General features: G+C 23.6%; 5 protein-coding genes and 1 long non-coding RNA gene across 10 annotated transcripts; 2 read left to right on the top strand and 4 right to left on the bottom strand.

Moving 5' to 3' along the window:
* The first annotated feature begins 108 nt into the window (after positions 1–108).
* On the top strand, positions 109–1,972 carry LOC122849954 (golgin-45). The gene is made up of 2 exons (XM_044148896.1): positions 109–420; positions 501–1,972. The coding sequence occupies exons 1-2, from the start codon at positions 303–305 to the stop codon at positions 1,781–1,783; spliced, it is 1,401 nt and encodes a 466-aa protein (XP_044004831.1). The 5' UTR covers positions 109–302; the 3' UTR covers positions 1,784–1,972.
* Positions 1,973–2,423: 451 nt separating this feature from the next.
* Positions 2,424–5,699, bottom strand: LOC122849952 (LIM and senescent cell antigen-like-containing domain protein 1). 4 transcript variants are annotated; one of them, XM_044148892.1, is made up of 7 exons: positions 5,614–5,699; positions 3,761–3,874; positions 3,567–3,679; positions 3,300–3,492; positions 3,089–3,230; positions 2,763–3,021; positions 2,424–2,685 (listed from the first exon to the last, which is right to left on the bottom strand). In XM_044148892.1, exons 2-7 carry the CDS (start codon positions 3,862–3,864, stop codon positions 2,486–2,488), a joined length of 1,011 nt encoding a protein of 336 aa, XP_044004827.1. In that variant the 5' UTR covers positions 3,865–3,874; positions 5,614–5,699; the 3' UTR covers positions 2,424–2,485. The 4 variants fall into 4 exon arrangements, with proteins under 4 accessions (XP_044004827.1, XP_044004825.1, XP_044004824.1 ...); XM_044148890.1 differs by lacking the exon at positions 5,614–5,699 and adding an exon at positions 5,111–5,182; XM_044148889.1 differs by lacking the exon at positions 5,614–5,699 and adding an exon at positions 4,774–5,090.
* Positions 4,187–6,034, top strand: LOC122849953. The gene is made up of 3 exons (XR_006373610.1): positions 4,187–4,463; positions 5,411–5,496; positions 5,649–6,034. It is a non-coding gene; the product is annotated as an uncharacterized LOC122849953 (long non-coding RNA).
* LOC122849950 (glutathione hydrolase 1 proenzyme-like) lies at positions 6,004–7,674 on the bottom strand. The gene is made up of 5 exons (XM_044148888.1): positions 7,532–7,674; positions 7,068–7,457; positions 6,567–6,999; positions 6,316–6,503; positions 6,004–6,235 (listed from the first exon to the last, which is right to left on the bottom strand). The coding sequence occupies exons 1-5, from the start codon at positions 7,672–7,674 to the stop codon at positions 6,004–6,006; spliced, it is 1,386 nt and encodes a 461-aa protein (XP_044004823.1).
* An 894-nt stretch (positions 7,675–8,568) lies between these two features.
* On the bottom strand, positions 8,569–11,688 carry LOC122849949 (laccase-like). Its single transcript, XM_044148887.1, has 7 exons — positions 11,308–11,688; positions 11,013–11,223; positions 10,669–10,943; positions 10,474–10,597; positions 10,208–10,422; positions 9,952–10,102; positions 8,569–9,887 (listed from the first exon to the last, which is right to left on the bottom strand). The coding sequence occupies exons 1-7, from the start codon at positions 11,626–11,628 to the stop codon at positions 9,319–9,321; spliced, it is 1,866 nt and encodes a 621-aa protein (XP_044004822.1). The 5' UTR covers positions 11,629–11,688; the 3' UTR covers positions 8,569–9,318.
* A 5-nt stretch (positions 11,689–11,693) lies between these two features.
* On the bottom strand, positions 11,694–14,508 carry LOC122849948 (renin receptor). 2 transcript variants are annotated; one of them, XM_044148885.1, is made up of 7 exons: positions 14,280–14,508; positions 13,979–14,109; positions 13,664–13,894; positions 13,185–13,598; positions 12,751–12,978; positions 12,294–12,399; positions 11,694–12,217 (listed from the first exon to the last, which is right to left on the bottom strand). In XM_044148885.1, exons 1-7 carry the CDS (start codon positions 14,320–14,322, stop codon positions 12,138–12,140), a joined length of 1,233 nt encoding a protein of 410 aa, XP_044004820.1. In that variant the 5' UTR covers positions 14,323–14,508; the 3' UTR covers positions 11,694–12,137. The 2 variants fall into 2 exon arrangements, with proteins under 2 accessions (XP_044004820.1, XP_044004821.1); XM_044148886.1 differs by lacking the exon at positions 12,751–12,978 and having other exon boundaries at positions 14,280–14,501.
* Positions 14,509–15,843: the final 1,335 nt, after the last annotated feature.

Below are 15,843 nucleotides of genomic sequence, written 5' to 3'. Positions count from 1 at the left end.
TCCAAACTAGAAGACCTAGGTCTCTCCTTTTCTGGACTTTAAATTTGTTTATTTTCTTCTTGATTTTACTCCAATTTGCTCTAAGCCATTTTTTTATTTGACAGTAGATTAGAACGCATGCGCATTGAATTTTGTAATCGTGGCACCAAACACAAAAGTGAAAGGTCAGGTTGGTTTTCCATATGGAGAGATTCATCAGCTGACAATTGAGCAATTATTATTATTTATTTTGTTTTGTTAAGTCATCATTAGGTAAACAAAATTTAACAATACACAAAATCCCATAAAAAATAATAAAAGAAATGGATTTAACAAAAAGTCAACTAGCACAACAAAATACTCCACAAGAATCAATTCAAGTATTTACAAACTCAAAACAACAGAGTAGAAAAAACAGCCTAAATACTCAATCATCAACAGGTATTAAAAATAATAATAATAAATAATATTATATAATAATTTATTAATATTTAATTTATCCAAAAAATAAATCTATTTAGGACAAACATCACTTCCTTGTCCAGGTCGTACACAAGGTGATGGTATGGAAAACTCACCAATAAAAAATGAAACAAAAAAATTAAGTGACACATTGATTTATCATCCACAAAATTTAAATACATCATCATTAGCTCCACCACTGCCACCACCAACTGGTGCAATTGTTAAATTAACACCACGTAATATAAGTAGAAAAAAAAGTGTTAAATTATTAACAACATTAAAATCAAAAGAGCCAAAATTTATACCATATGAACCATATAAAGCAGCAGTTAATCCAATAATACCATTTGAAAAAAAAAATTATAAAAAATCAATGCGTAATAATAATCTTGATATAAATGACATGATTGAACAAATGTCAATTCACAAATCAATTGAGATGGAAAAAAATGAAAAAAAATATGACAAACAAATTGATGATAATGTTGATGTTGATGCTGATGATAAAAGAGAATTAAAAGAATGGCAAATTGAAAAAATGAAATATGATTTAGAGATAAAAAATTTAAAAGAAGAAAATAGTCAATTGGAAAATCAATTAAAATTTCAAGCACAAGTTAATGGTGAATTAAAAAATTTACTAGTTGCTGCAGTTGGTGAAGATTTAGAAACACGTGTTAATTTATTGACTGAAGATAAATTACAGCTATCAAAAGCATTATTAAATTCAGCAAAACATTTATCAACACATCAAGAACAAATTGAATGGCTTGCTGGACAATGTGAAGTATGGAGAAGTAAATTTTTAGCAAGTAGTTTAATGGTTGAAGAACTTGCAAAATGGAAAGCTGGATTATCACAAATAACAATTGATTTACAAGAAGGAATTAAGAGATTACTTGAAGAGCATGTTAGAGTACGTGATTTGTTGTTAAAAACATATAAATTATTGAGTTTGTTGAGGCAAAATTTTGATCCAGTTGGTGCTATGTCATTTAGAAGACATGAGTTACCAACAACGAATATTCTTGATTTGTCTGAGGGCTGTTATCAAGTATCAGAGGTATTAAAAGTACAGCTGTTATCTGGTATGGAACATATTAGTTTACAAAAAAATATCAACACAATTGGATTGGATACTAAAACAACTGGAGAAAAAAATATTGACAAGTATTTGATAAATCCAAATTTATTTATTTCTGGTATTCAACAAGATGCTGCTTGTAGTGCTGTGATGGGTGCAGCTGTTGCTGTTGGTAAATCAATTTTTTCACAGCATAATCATGAGCCAAGTATATCATGTTGTTCACAGTGTAGTGGAGAAATTAAACAAATTTAATATCAATCAACATTTTATCATCTTGGTTTGTCAAATTAATTTAATTTTTTTTTCTAATTATTTTAATATACTTACCACGTTGTTATTAATTTATTTTTTTTTCATTTTCAAATTGAGGATAATTGATTGGAGAATATTGTAGTTATGATAAAAATAAATTAATAATTTTGATAAATTTTTTTATTTTAATTGTGGCTTACCTTATTTATCAGCTGGAATTTTTATTTTCATTAATCAATGGCAATTTAATGTATTTTTAAATAAATTATTTTATTTATATATTTGTTTATTATAAAGATGTTGTTATTTTCAATTGAGAATATAAAATATTTTTATTTATTTTTTTAATATTAGATAATTTGTCAATTTTATTTGATAAACTTTAATAATTTTTTAAATTGATTATTAAGGCACTTGTTTCGATTGCAAGTTTAGTTTAAAAATAATTAATCTAACGACAATGTTAATAACAATTTGCTTGATTCAAACAGTTAAAAATTAAATTTTAGTTTTTTTTTTTTCTTTTTAAAATAGTAAAATTTCTATAAAAAAATTATTGATTACTTTGGTTAACTTGTGAGTATAAAAGATAATTATTATTTTTCATATTTTTTTATGAAAAAAAAAATAAAAGAGATTGTTATTATTAGATCCACTGAAAATTATGATAAGGCAAGTTGTTGTTTTTTTTTTTCTTTTCGATTAGGCAGGAAGACGTTTTGGATTTAAATCGTACATTCGACGCATACGTTTTTTTAATTCCTGAGGAAACTTGTCATAGCATTTTTTGCAAGCTGGTTTTAAATCAAACTCAAAGAATTTAGTTTTTTGATTCATTTTTTGATCGCAAAATGCACAAGCAAAGTGATGAACACACCAGGCTTTGTTCAATGCTGTAAATACTGTGAAAAAAATATAAATTTATATTAATTTTTTGCTAAATTTTTTTTGCTTGAAATGATTTAAGCAAATTTCTTACCATCTCCAGCAATAACTTGATTACAAACAAAGCAAAGATTTCCAAATAATTGATGATAATGAGTTTCACAATATGCAAGACCTTTTTTTTCATAATGACGATGTCCCAAAAATGGTTTTTCACATTTAGCACAAACAAAATGTTCAACATGCCAATGTTTACCAAGTGCTGTTACAACACGTTCCTCAATTGGACGTCTACATGCACCACATATTGGTATTCCCATTTTATCATGACATCTCAAACAATACAATTCATTCTGAAACATTTATAAATTAATTTTACCATCACAATTATTTTGGTTTTTAATTAATAATTAATTTTACCATTTCATTGGCAGCATAACCAGGTCTTGATCTGACCTCTCGAGCATCAGAATTAAGCTCAACACCACATGCAGTACAATTAAAATGATAAGGATGATATGCTTCACCACGAAATTTAAGTGGTTTATCATCAACAACTCCACTGCAAGTAAAAAATAAAATAATACATTATAATTTTAAATTTATAGAACAAGTGAATTGTTTAACTTACTGGCATTGATGACATATATATTTTCCAAGAGCATCAGCTTTAACACGAGCATTGCAAGAATGACAGAGTGCACGTCCTTGACACTTGATAAATCCAGCATCAGCCAATTCACCATTACATTCTTCACAACGAAAACAACCAGGATGCCAATTTGCATTCATTGCCTTGATGACTCTACCAATAATAAATTCACCTAACAAACAAAAAAAAAAACATTATTATTACTTATTTATGTATCAACAATCGTAGGTAAAATTAATTAATTACCACATCGTCCACAACATGGAGCAAAAAGAACATGAAAATCATGTTCACAATATTTTCTTCCTTCAAATTCATAAAATATTCCTTCTGGAAATGGACGAAAACATTGGGCACATCTGTTTTAATTAAAATAAAAAATACAAAAATTATTTTAACAATTATTTATTATTGATTTAATAATAAATAATATCACTTACACAAAACACTGAGGATGCCATAATTCTCCATGAGAATTAACAATTTTTTCATGTGCCTCAAAACCCTCCCTGCATCTTGAACAGAACATGTGATCCAACGACATTCCAACAATTCTAAATAACAAAAAAATCAAGTAAATTAAATAAATAAATACAGTATACAATAATTGTTATTAATAAATTAATTAAACTATAATGCTGTTTATTAAATTATACCCAGATTTTTTTAGTTTAAGTTTATCTTCTTGACAATCAAGGACATTTTTGTTATAAAAATTTACATTTTCATTAATTAAAGGCTTTTTATTACGTTCTGGTAATTCTGGTGGTTTATTCCACTGTGATAATTCATCATAGTCAACATCAAAATTATTATTAAATTTAGCTAATTTATCATTTTTATTTGATGATGATATCTCGATCTTCTATTTAACAGACAATGAGCTGGGAAATGAAAATGCCATTTTAATATATTTTATCAATATAACACTTATAGTAGAATTTTTTTAAAGCAAACTTTTTATATTATGCTTAGACTAAATAAAAATCATGACATCACGAGATGAGAATGCATGGAATACTGAAAAAATTTACTAGTCAATATAACAAAATGATAAGATAACATTGAGAATTGATAGGAGGATATATTTATAAAAAAATATCACGTGATTTATTTGCTGTCATCAATGAGTGTCATCATCAGGTAAATTTAAAAAAAATATCTCTTATTTTATGGACATTCAACAATTCATAAATTTTAAAAAATTTGTGTTACTAAAAAACATGCAGTAATTATTAATAGATAAAAAAATTAATTAATTCTAAATTTAAATAGAATATTTGGGTCATTGTAAAAAATAAAAATTAATAATTGTTGTTAAAATAATCAACAAGAAAAAAAGACAATAATAAAATTGTATTTATTTTTATATTATTTTTAATAATTAGTTTATGTTAAATTGTATTTTGAGTTGTTTGCTTATGTCAATTCCATAAATAGAAATGTTTCTTACCCTGGCATATTGTTGCTTGATTTCTTGTACAGTTTGTGTAAATAAAAAAATGTTAATTAAATTAACCAGGATAACTGTGAATGATTTTTAATTTGTTTGATAATAGATTAATAGAAAATACTAAAATATATATTTAATGAGTATTGTCAAAATTTAATTGTCAGCTAGTGTAACTACTAACTTTGGCTTTTTCTTTTTGCCCACACACAATGGCCTTGTATTAAATTAACTGGATTTAATAATAAATAAGACAGAAAATTGGAGGTGGAAAAGTAACACAGTCCAAAAAAAAAGACATCATGCAAATATAAATTTTTTATTTTTCATTTCATATTACCTTAATTGTTTATAATATTATTTTTTTTATATAATTTTTATTATTGGTTTATATTTGACAAAACAGATGATGTCATTTTCATTTATGGAGTTTTTTTTTTTTCAAGCAGAGTTGGGATTGATTGGAATCAAATATCAATCAATTATAATTTTTTAAAATATTTATTTTCAAGCTATAACAATATCATGTTTAATATTTAATTGTTGTTAAATATTTATTATTTATTTTTTTTTACTTATAAGATAGAATAATTGAATTAATTAATAAATAAATTAATTTTAGTTATTTAATTTTCTTAAGGTTGGCTGTTTGATGATGAAAAGGTTCAACATGGCTGCTATGAAAACATTGGATTTGAAAAAATAATAATAAAAGCATTGTAATTTGTAAGTTTGAAAGTATTTATTTATTTTTTTTCATAATAAACATGAAGACTAGTGTCTTCATGATAAAGTGCAAATAATTAAGTTTTATTAAGTGATATTTAAATGTGTTAATCATACTCAATCCATTAAAAATTAGCCAAATTCGTTTATAGATAAGCCAGTAGTGATATGTGTTGATGGATTAATTGGATCCTTGAACACTTCCACCTCTACGTCCATCAGCAACACCAAGAATACTGTCACCTTCTCTTGACAAAGCACAAACGGCACTGGTGATTCCTTTCATTTCAACAGTATTATGTTTATAAACGTCTTTAAGTTGTGAGACGACATGCGCATCACATGATTCTTCATAAGAAAGTTCCATGTTGGGATAGACGTCTTGATGGTATCTTGATCCATCAACAGCATCTTTAAGTCCTTGTTTCAACCACAAGTATCTAACAAGTACCTAATCGTAAAAAAGAAAAAAAATTTATATTTAATTGTAATTAAAATGATTAACATTTAACAAGAATATTTATTTACTGATGAAACAGCTGTTGTTATTTTAGGTCCTCCAGTTGCTCCAATAACTATCTTGACATTATCCTTTGAATCAATAATAATTGAAGGAGCCATTGATGATAATGGTCTTTTGTTTGGTGCAATTTTATTGGCTTCTGATTCTGGTGAAAAATCACTCAATGCACTGTTCATAATGATACCAGTTGATTCACTAACAACACCGCTACCAAATCTAATTAACAACAATAAAATTTAATATTTTTATTTTATATTTTAAATACCAGATTATTTTTTAATCAAGATATAACTTACGGTCCATTAAGACTGCTTGTTGCTGAAACAGCATTACCATCAGCATCAATAATTGATACTTGAGCTGTACCTTCATCTTGAACATCAGCATTGACACCATAATGACTTGCATCATGATATGTTTCTTTATCATTAATTTTTGACTTAATATCTTTTGCATATGCATCAGAAGTCATTGCTTTCAATAACTATGAAATTAAAAAAAAATTAATTATAAATTTGTTAAATATTAATTATTGATAATAAATTACCCCGTCAAGTGAGCTAAATTTAGGATCACCCAATTTGCTTTTTGCTGCTACAGAGTATTTCCATATTTCAGAAAGTCGGTGAATTCTCAATGCTGCATCAGGGTTTGCCAATTCGTTACCATATTCATCAATTAAATTTAAAGCAAGTGCAAGAGGAGCTCCACCACCTGGTGCATTTGCTGTATATAATGTTAAATCATCTAACAGTGTTGTTTTCAATGGATTTCCCCATTCAGCTGTGTAACTTGACAAATCATTTAATGTCAATGCACCTGATTTCTTTTTTAAATCATCAATGATACTTGTAGCAACACCACCCTTGTAAAATTCATCAGCACCTTTTGATGCAATTGCTTTCAATGTCTCACAAAGTTTACCTGGCTTTACGGGGTCACCTTCGTTTTTCGTATCACCACCACTTGCAAATAATGCCCTGGATAAATAAACATTTAAATAAGTGAAAAAATAAAATTTATTAGCAAAAATAAAAATAATAATTACCTTAAAGTTTCATCTTTGTTCAGAATATCAGCTGATGAATCGAGAGCTTTTTCAAGTGCTTTTGATACTTGATATCCACTTTCACAGAGTTTAATTGTTGGTTCGAACAATGCTGCCCAAGATAATTTACCATATTTTTTATGAGCAACTGCATAACCAGCAATTTCACCAGGAACAGCAATTGAATTGACACCAGTCTTTGATGCTTTTGAAATATCACCTGGTGCTTTTTCTCTGGCATTTAAAAAGTCAACATGTTTATTTGCCTTATCATAAATTGTCATGAAAAATCCACCTCCATAACCAGCCAAGTGTGGGTGAACCAAATTGTTGCAGATCATTGTTGCTATTGCAGCATCAACTGCTGAACCTCCATTATTCAAAGTTGATCTTTAAAATACAATTTAAAACATTTTTAATTATTATTATATTTTATATAAATTTTAATTAATAAATATACTTACGATCCAATTTCAGCACACTTGTTTGCACCAGCACAAACTGCTGATTTTTTAAATTGAGCAGAGACACTTGGATCTGCAGAGTAACATTGGTATTTTAACAATACCAATGCAACTGTTGTTGTCAGTATATATTTCGAAAACATTTTCGAGAATAATAACGTTGTTTTTTTTTTTTTTTTTGCTTTTTAAATTCAGAACTTAATACTTTGAAGACTGAAGATTTGTTTGTGATTTGTGTACCTCAATTTCGGGGCTTATATACCCATCTTCTTCCTGGTTTTGCACTGGTGATAATATTTATATTACACTTGCTCCAATAGATGATTCTTCCTAGTGTCATTATTTAATGACATTGAACAAAATAAACCAATCATATTTGAAATGTTAAATTTTTATTATATACTTTTATTGTTAAAGCAAATTTTACGAGTATATTTTTTATTTTTTATATTTTTAAAAATTTTTTAAATAAATAAATATAAATAATAATAATAATATTAATTTAATTAAATTAATTTAAAATAATAATTATTTAATTCAAATTAATTTGAAATAATTTAATTAATTTAATTTTAATTCAACATGAAAATTAATTTATGAAATTTTTTATTTATTTGCATTTGGCAATAAACTGCAATTTAAATAATAATTTCAATTCAAAAAATATTTATTAATTATTTTTTTTAAATGATAGATTGTTTTATAATATTACTCAATAATAATTTTCTTTTTTTTTAAATATATTATTTATGATACAATTATTAATAATAATTAATAATCAAAAAAAAAAAAAAAATTATCAAAATGTTATTAAAATGTATTTTTATAATCAACAATTATTATTTAAATTCAACTGGAATTTGAAATTTTTTTCAACTTAAAATTGCATTTCAATGAGAAAAATAAATTTATAAATCTTCCTTTGATAATTGTTTTTCAACAAGAAATATTTTTTACAATATTTTTTATATTGTAATATTTGAAAATAAAAAAAATGAAAAAAAAAATTTAACATGTTTCAGGTAAAATTAAAAAAATTTATGTATATTTTTTTATTCAATTATTTATTCAATTTATTTATTTAAATCATGAAAATAAACTCCATACATTTTTATTTTATTTAAATATATTTTTCTATCAATTTAAAACTGGATTTTAAAATGATAAAAAGTCAAAAAATATATTTTGTTTTATTTTTTATTTAATTAATTAAATAATTTAGTTGGATTTTTTTTTTTTGTTTAATTAATTATTTAAAAATTAATTATTATTTTATTTATTTATTTATTATTAATTGAATTATTTATTAAATATTAATTTCATTTATTTAAATATTAATCAACAACTATTTATTTAATTTTATTTATTGAAATATATCAAGGTCTCAAATTAATTGCATTTTTCATTTAATGTTTTTGTTTTTGTAATTTTTTTATTTTTTCTAGTCAAGGTCTTAAAAATATGCACCTGTAAAATGCATTCTTCATATTTCTGCTTATTCTTATCAATTTTAAACTTTATTTTAAAATAATAAAAAGTAAAAAATTCATTTGTTTGTTTTTTTATTAATATTTTGTCCTCATTTATGTTCTCAAAGTCTAAAAAATATATATTTTTGCTATGCATTCTGTATTTTTCCATATATTCTTATCAACTTTAAACTGGATTTTAAAATAATAAAAAATTTATTCCGCATTCATAGCAATAGATAACACCATGACCTCGATAAATAAAAAAAAAAAAAACTGAAAACAACTGACAATAATTCCAAGGTCATCTATCATAATTTAATAAAAATGTCCACACTTTGGAAAATTACCAGGAACTTTTGGAATATCTTTATCATCACCAACTTTGAGCACAAAATTCATTCCCATATCCATATGATTTGCAATGTGACAATGGGCAATCCAATAGCCCGGATTTTTAGCAATAAATCTAATGACAAGAAAACCTTTTGTTGGAACATTTACATTATCTTTAACTGGTGCCCGATTAAATTTTTTTTTAATTAATCCCTGTTGATTTAAATGTTTAACATAATCAAGAGTTATATTTGATCCAATTGTTTCCATCGAAACAACATAAAAATCATGACCATGAATATGCATTGGATGATCTTGATCATGATCACTGCTTGTATCAACAAATACCATCTCAACAAGACTTCCAATTTTCACATTGTAAATTGATAAACACTTGCAAAAATTATCAATACATTTTTTATTCGTATAATTTCCATTCTGGCAAATTTTTTCAGCTGGTGTTTCATCAGCTTGGGAGGCCAGTGGTGATGATGGATAATCAAATGCAACATTATTTATTAATGGATATGGTCCAGGAATAAAATAAGAATCTAAACATAAAAGAATTTTGTTAATTTAATTTTATAATATTGAAAATTTTATTTATCTACTTACAATAAGTGTCGAATGAAAATTTAAAATAAAATACATCATCTGGAATTTTTGATATGTTATCTTGAAAATCTTTTGAATTATTTAAATCAACAAATTTAATTAGAGAACAATTTTGATAATTTTCTTGTAAAATATTAACTGGATTTAAAAGCTGAAATTTAAATTGTTTAGTTGAATTAATTTTCCATGTAAAAGACAAATTAATTTGTATTAATTTTTGATAATTTGCTTTTAATTTATCGTTATTTTTACTTACAACTCCTGATCTGTATGAATTTTCATAGCCAATCGCTTCACTTGGTTCATTATTTTCCACTTCATTGTAATGAAGCACAGCAACTTCTGAAGCTTTAATATTTTTTTTTAAACAATCACCAAGTCCTCGATATCGTATCCAATAATTTTTAGGTTTTTTATTTGCATTAAGAACAAAATCATAACGTTCACCAGCATTTAACATAAAAGAATCAACTAAAAATTAATTATAAAATAGAAAAATATGTAAATTAATAATTAATCTACCTTCAACTGGTTCAATCTCTCCAGTTTCCGATGCAATAACCAGTAATTTATGATCATCAATTGACACTTGAACTGGACAATAAATTGGACTATTAAAAATAACTCGAAAACGATATTTTTTATTCTAAAAAAAAATAATAATAAATTTAAAAAAACAATATAAATTAATAAAAATAAAAATAATAATAAACTTACTTTATCAACATGAAATATTTTTTTTGGTATATTAAATGTTTGATTATTTTTATTAAACAATACTTGTGATGATAATCCATTTATTAAAAAACCATATCCATAAACATTATCAAATCTATGAAGTGCTGTTGATAATTTTGATTCTGTTGTTGTATCATACCAGTGCCATATTATCATGACATGTTCAGCAATATCATAGTCATAATATTTACTCAATGAATCATTGAATTTTCTAACAATTAAACTGCCATGTAATCCATCAGCTTCTTGAAATCCTATTTGTAAATTAATTTCATTAAATCTATAATTCATTTAAATTAATAAATGTTTTATTTTTAAATTACCAATATGAGAATGCCACATATGTGTACCACTTGGTGAAGCAATAAACTCATAAATAAATTTATTATTTGGTAATACTGGACACTGAGATATAAATGGTACTCCATCCATGTAATTTGTATTATTTTGATGTATTCCATGCCAATGAATTGTCGTTGATTCACTGTGCAATTTATTTATCACATTAACTTTAACAACATCTCCTTCACAAACCTATCAACAAAATAAAAATATACATTTAATAATAATAATTTAAACAATAAATAAATAATTAAATTATAATTTTTATTAAGTTACCTGGATGCTTGGTCCTGGTAGCATATGATTAACAACTGAGACAGTTCTTACATGTCCACCACCAGTTATACAACCTTCCAAATAACAATCACTCAAAACAAATGGACAATTTTTACATGAATAACTCATTGATGTATCTTGTGAGACAACAAATTCATAATAACATGATTTTTTATCGTGATTTTTACACTCTCTGTAACAATCATGATTAATACCACCAGATATATTTGGATTTGAATAATTTAAATCCAATGATTTCGACAAATATCCATTGATAATATTTATCAAATAAAAATCAATAATTACTAGTAGTTTTTTCATAGTTATTTTTGTGTTTTTAATTAGATGTTTATTGTTTTATTTGACTGATAATAAAAGACAAACACATTTTTTAATTTTTACTTATTTTATCAATAGTATTTATTTTTTTTTTACATTTAATCAATTATCAGATATTGATAACAATTATTACTGAGGTTTTTTAAATAGAGTAATAATAATACTCGACAATTTGCTAATTTTTCTTATTTTTCAGTCAACTTGATAAAATTTTGTCACTGAAATTTTTTAACTGGTTACGTATTTGTCAAAATATAACATTTTAATTATTTAAAATGGAATATTCTTTCTTTTTTTTTTATCATTTAATTTATATTTTAATTTACAACGATGATATTTAACAATTTAAAACTGGGTTATTTAGATATTAATTATCTACGAGCGTACATGAAGGAGAAAAAAAGAAAAAAAAAAAAAATAATGAAACAGATAATATTTGTGCTGGGATTATGGGATTTTTTTGAAGACAATTTTTTGTTATTTTTTAAAAATTAATTATCTTTTTTCATTCGGTTTGATGTCATTCTGTAAATAATTGAATCTCTGCCTGGATCCATTTCAGCGATAGCAACTGTAAAAATTAAATTATAATTTAAAAAATTTTTATTACTTTTTTTTAAATAAAAAAATTCATGAAAAATACTTACTGCAAATTGCAAGAAGCGAAAATATAAGTATTATTCCAAACCAAAGAAATATATTAAAAACAATTGGATAATCTTCAGCATAAAATGGAGCCAAATTCATTGAATTCTGAAAAAATGAAAATAAATAAATTAAAATAAATAAAAACCTCTTTACAAAAAAAAAGGAAAAACAAAAATCAATAAAAATCATTAATTATAAACATAACTGTAAATAAAATAACATAAAAAATCATTAATAATCAAGCATCATCAATTCTACATAAAATAAAATAATTAAAACTTAATAAAATAAAATAAATTTGTTGATAAAAGACCACAATAAATGTGCATCACTAATTGACTAGTAACGCCTACCAAAACTTCCAAAAAATAAAAAACAAAAATTTAAAAAATTAGGAATAATAATGATCAATGAAAATTTACAGGTAAATTTTTCGTTTGTAAATTTTGTCAATACCTCATCTGGTAAATTAATGATTTCTTTACCAGTCATTGATTTAATTTCAGGTTTAAGAGTACTTGAAATAATATCAACTTTATCATAATTAATTTCAGTTGTTGTTGTTTCATTAACATCATTAATTCTAACTGATTTATCAACATCATCATCTTCTTTATTACTTTTAGCCTCATCATCATCATTACTATTATTTTTAGTATCCTCTTGATTCCTATCCTCGTTTAGCTATTAAAATTATTATTCATGGTAGTTGTGTTAGTAATTAAATTAATTATAATATTATCAATAATTTGTGATTAGTAATTCATTTTTTTTTTTATCATTGGCGTTACTAGATAAAATTTGTGCAATAATCATGCAAATAAATTTTATAATTATCACCACATTTATCATCAATTAATATTAATATTTTAATCTTATTTTTTTTATACCTGTGTTGATGATTCTTTGGTGATTGGACTTGAGGTAACAGCACGACGTGATCTTGTATTTTTAGATGTTTTTTGTGCATCATTTGTAAATGCAGCAATGAATACATTATTGTTATATGCATTTTTAAATTTAGATGATAATTCATTCAATGCATCATTTAATAATTGTATGGCTTCATTGTAATGCAGTGAATTTTTACCATGTTCTTTCATGATTTTTGATAAACCAGATACAACAAACCAATAAACATCAGTTTTATCATCAGCCTTGACAGTTGTATCAACTCTTTCAGCAATTGCACGAATAACTTGTACTTCTTCAATGAATTTTTTGTCAATATCATTATTGTTGTTCAAATATTTTAAGTCAATTTTTTTTGTTGTTAATTGACCAAATAATGCTGAGTGTCCAAGCTAAAAATCAATATAATATTTTGTAATTATTTGTGTTGTTTTATATTATGTTTTGGCATACTTACAACTTTTAATCCATCATTGGCATTTATTCTAACAAGTGTATTATTATTGTCATGTCCATGAAGACGTGTTGATATTGCCTGCCATGTTGTTTCTTCATCTTCATCAGCATTTAGAGGATAACGTACCTCTTGATTCAATGAAAATGGTTCAATACTTTCAATGGCAATACTTACAACTGCTTCAGGTGGTTGAAGAAAGTCTTTAACTGATAAACCATCCCATGGTTTAGCCTTGATTCAAAATAAAAAGATAATTAAATAATTAAATAATTATTTGATGTTTATAAAATTATTAATATATATTAATATAATTACATATGATTTTGATGAATAACCAAGAACAGAAATAAACACATCTTTAAGTTCACTTTGTGATAGCTCTGATTTACCACTAAATTGTAAATTTGTTGGACTATGAAGAATCACAAATTCACCATCAGCATAAACTAGATAAAAAATTAAATAAATATTATTATAAATTAATGATGATTGTTTGGAATTAATGATGATGATATTAATTGCCACACCCAGTGAAAATAATATATAATTGTCATGTGAATTGAATATAATTTTAAAACTTCCATATTTGTTTAATAAAAAATAATCAATTATTTACCTGATGTTAATGCAAATGCAAATAAAAATATAAACTTCAACATTTTTATATTATTATAAACAAATTTATGTAATTTATATTTTTATATTTGTTGTACTGTTTTTTAAAGTTGTTTTTTTATAAATTAGAAATTTATAATTTTTGACTTCCAAGTTGTGAAAAAACAGATAAATGATCATATGACTACTTATGACTACAGGCTGTACATTGGTAGTGGTGATGTTTTTTATATATGTGTACAATACATGCATGTAAATTAATAAACAATATTATTATTATTTATTATTATTATTTATATTGGTAATCTGCTTTATCGACAGTTGAGATTGATAGTTGATATTTCTGCCACAAGACGACATTTTTTAAAATTCAATTGGAAAAATATAGCTGCAATTATTGACCGAATTTTTAATATTTAATTTAAATTTTTTATTTATTTGTAAGAATTTGTTTTATTATCATAATTAATATTTATTTTAATTAATTATTCAAATTAATAAAAAAAAAACATTAAATATCATTAAAAAAATAAAGAAATTCAATTCAACTTAAAAAAAAAAAAAGAAAAGAAATTTTTAAAAAGAAAAAAAAACAAAGATTAATTTAAACAATATAATTAAAATTTTGAATAATCATTAATTTATTTTATTTTAATATTATCTTTATTCTATTTAAAAACCACTTGTCACTTTTTTTTTTTTTTTCACAATGAAAAAATAAAAAAATATAAAACAAATATTATAAAATATAAAATAAAAATAATTAAAAATTATAATGGTTTACAAATATATATATATATTATTATATTTAATATAATAGATAGATAGATTTGATGAAACATTAAAAGCATTGATTAAAATATTTAATTGTTTTTTTTTTTTTTTTTTCATGGGGTTATTTCAAATTATTTTATTCATAGGCAAATTTTATATCCCGTAGCATATTTCCATCATTAATACACAAATAAAATATCAATGATTTATAGATGATTTATCATTTTTTTATTTTATTTTATTTGTATTTAATTTTTTCACTGATTATGAAATTTAATTTTTTTTTTTTACGATTATTATTATCATTATTATTACTATTATTATTATTTATTAATATTATTATCATCATCATCATTATCATCATCAATGTAAGCTAGAAATTCATGTTTGGTAGTTGCATTTTTTTTTGAAACATATCTTTTGTTTTTACGATTTTATTTTTCTATTTTTTAGTAAAAATTTTTTGTTGTTTTTCCAGTTGGATAAGATGTAGCTTTTAATTGTTTTATTATTTTTAATTGTAAAAAACATTTCGAGTATCAAATGCTAAAATAAATAGGCTAGTTAAAATTTATATAAAAATTTTTTTTTCTCCTCAAGATATGCATAGTACTTTTATTTTTAAATTTTATTGTTTAGTTTTTTTTTTTTTTATCTATGTCCTTGTTTTTCACGATAATAAATTTTTAAATAATTTTTAAAATAAAAAAAACAATTTATAGAAATATTATTATTAATATCAATATTATTTTTAAATATTTAATGAAAATCATGCCAATATTTCGTTGTGG

The sequence above is a fragment of the Aphidius gifuensis genome, linkage group LG2, assembly GCF_014905175.1.
Source record: "Aphidius gifuensis isolate YNYX2018 linkage group LG2, ASM1490517v1, whole genome shotgun sequence".
In the NCBI taxonomy this organism is placed as follows: Eukaryota; Metazoa; Arthropoda; class Insecta; order Hymenoptera; family Braconidae; genus Aphidius; species Aphidius gifuensis.
The sequence above is the reverse complement of the archived record's forward strand: the minus strand, read 5'-3'. Positions and strand labels throughout refer to the sequence as shown.

What these genes read in the sequence shown, in the direction of transcription:
- LOC122849954 (XM_044148896.1), top strand. Translation starts at nt 303, where the DNA reads ATGGATTTAACAAAAAGTCAACTAGCACAACAAAATACTCCACAAGAA. An exon ending in AAATACTCAATCATCAACAG is followed by an intron (nt 421 to 500) that starts GTATTAAAAATA and finishes AAATCTATTTAG; the next exon opens with GACAAACATCACTTCCTTGT.
- LOC122849950 (XM_044148888.1), bottom strand. Translation starts at nt 7,674, where the DNA reads ATGTTTTCGAAATATATACTGACAACAACAGTTGCATTGGTATTGTTA. An exon ending in AAGTGTGCTGAAATTGGATC is followed by an intron (nt 7,458 to 7,531) that starts GTAAGTATATTT and finishes TGTATTTTAAAG; the next exon opens with ATCAACTTTGAATAATGGAG. An exon ending in AATTTAGCTCACTTGACGGG is followed by an intron (nt 6,504 to 6,566) that starts GTAATTTATTAT and finishes TTAATTTCATAG; the next exon opens with TTATTGAAAGCAATGACTTC.
- LOC122849948 (XM_044148885.1), bottom strand. Translation starts at nt 14,322, where the DNA reads ATGTTGAAGTTTATATTTTTATTTGCATTTGCATTAACATCAG. An exon ending in TGCATTTGCATTAACATCAG is followed by an intron (nt 14,110 to 14,279) that starts GTAAATAATTGA and finishes TTTTTTATCTAG; the next exon opens with TTTATGCTGATGGTGAATTT. An exon ending in TTCGCTTCTTGCAATTTGCA is followed by an intron (nt 12,218 to 12,293) that starts GTAAGTATTTTT and finishes TAATTTTTACAG; the next exon opens with TTGCTATCGCTGAAATGGAT.
- LOC122849952 (XM_044148889.1), bottom strand. An exon ending in TGGCATCCTCAGTGTTTTGT is followed by an intron (nt 3,680 to 3,760) that starts GTAAGTGATATT and finishes TAATTAAAACAG; the next exon opens with ATGTGCCCAATGTTTTCGTC. An exon ending in GTTATGCTGCCAATGAAATG is followed by an intron (nt 3,022 to 3,088) that starts GTAAAATTAATT and finishes TAAATGTTTCAG; the next exon opens with AATGAATTGTATTGTTTGAG.
- LOC122849949 (XM_044148887.1), bottom strand. Translation starts at nt 11,628, where the DNA reads ATGAAAAAACTACTAGTAATTATTGATTTTTATTTGATAAATATTATC. An exon ending in TACCAGGACCAAGCATCCAG is followed by an intron (nt 11,224 to 11,307) that starts GTAACTTAATAA and finishes TTTTGTTGATAG; the next exon opens with GTTTGTGAAGGAGATGTTGT. An exon ending in ATTCATACAGATCAGGAGTT is followed by an intron (nt 10,103 to 10,207) that starts GTAAGTAAAAAT and finishes TTTAAATTTCAG; the next exon opens with CTTTTAAATCCAGTTAATAT.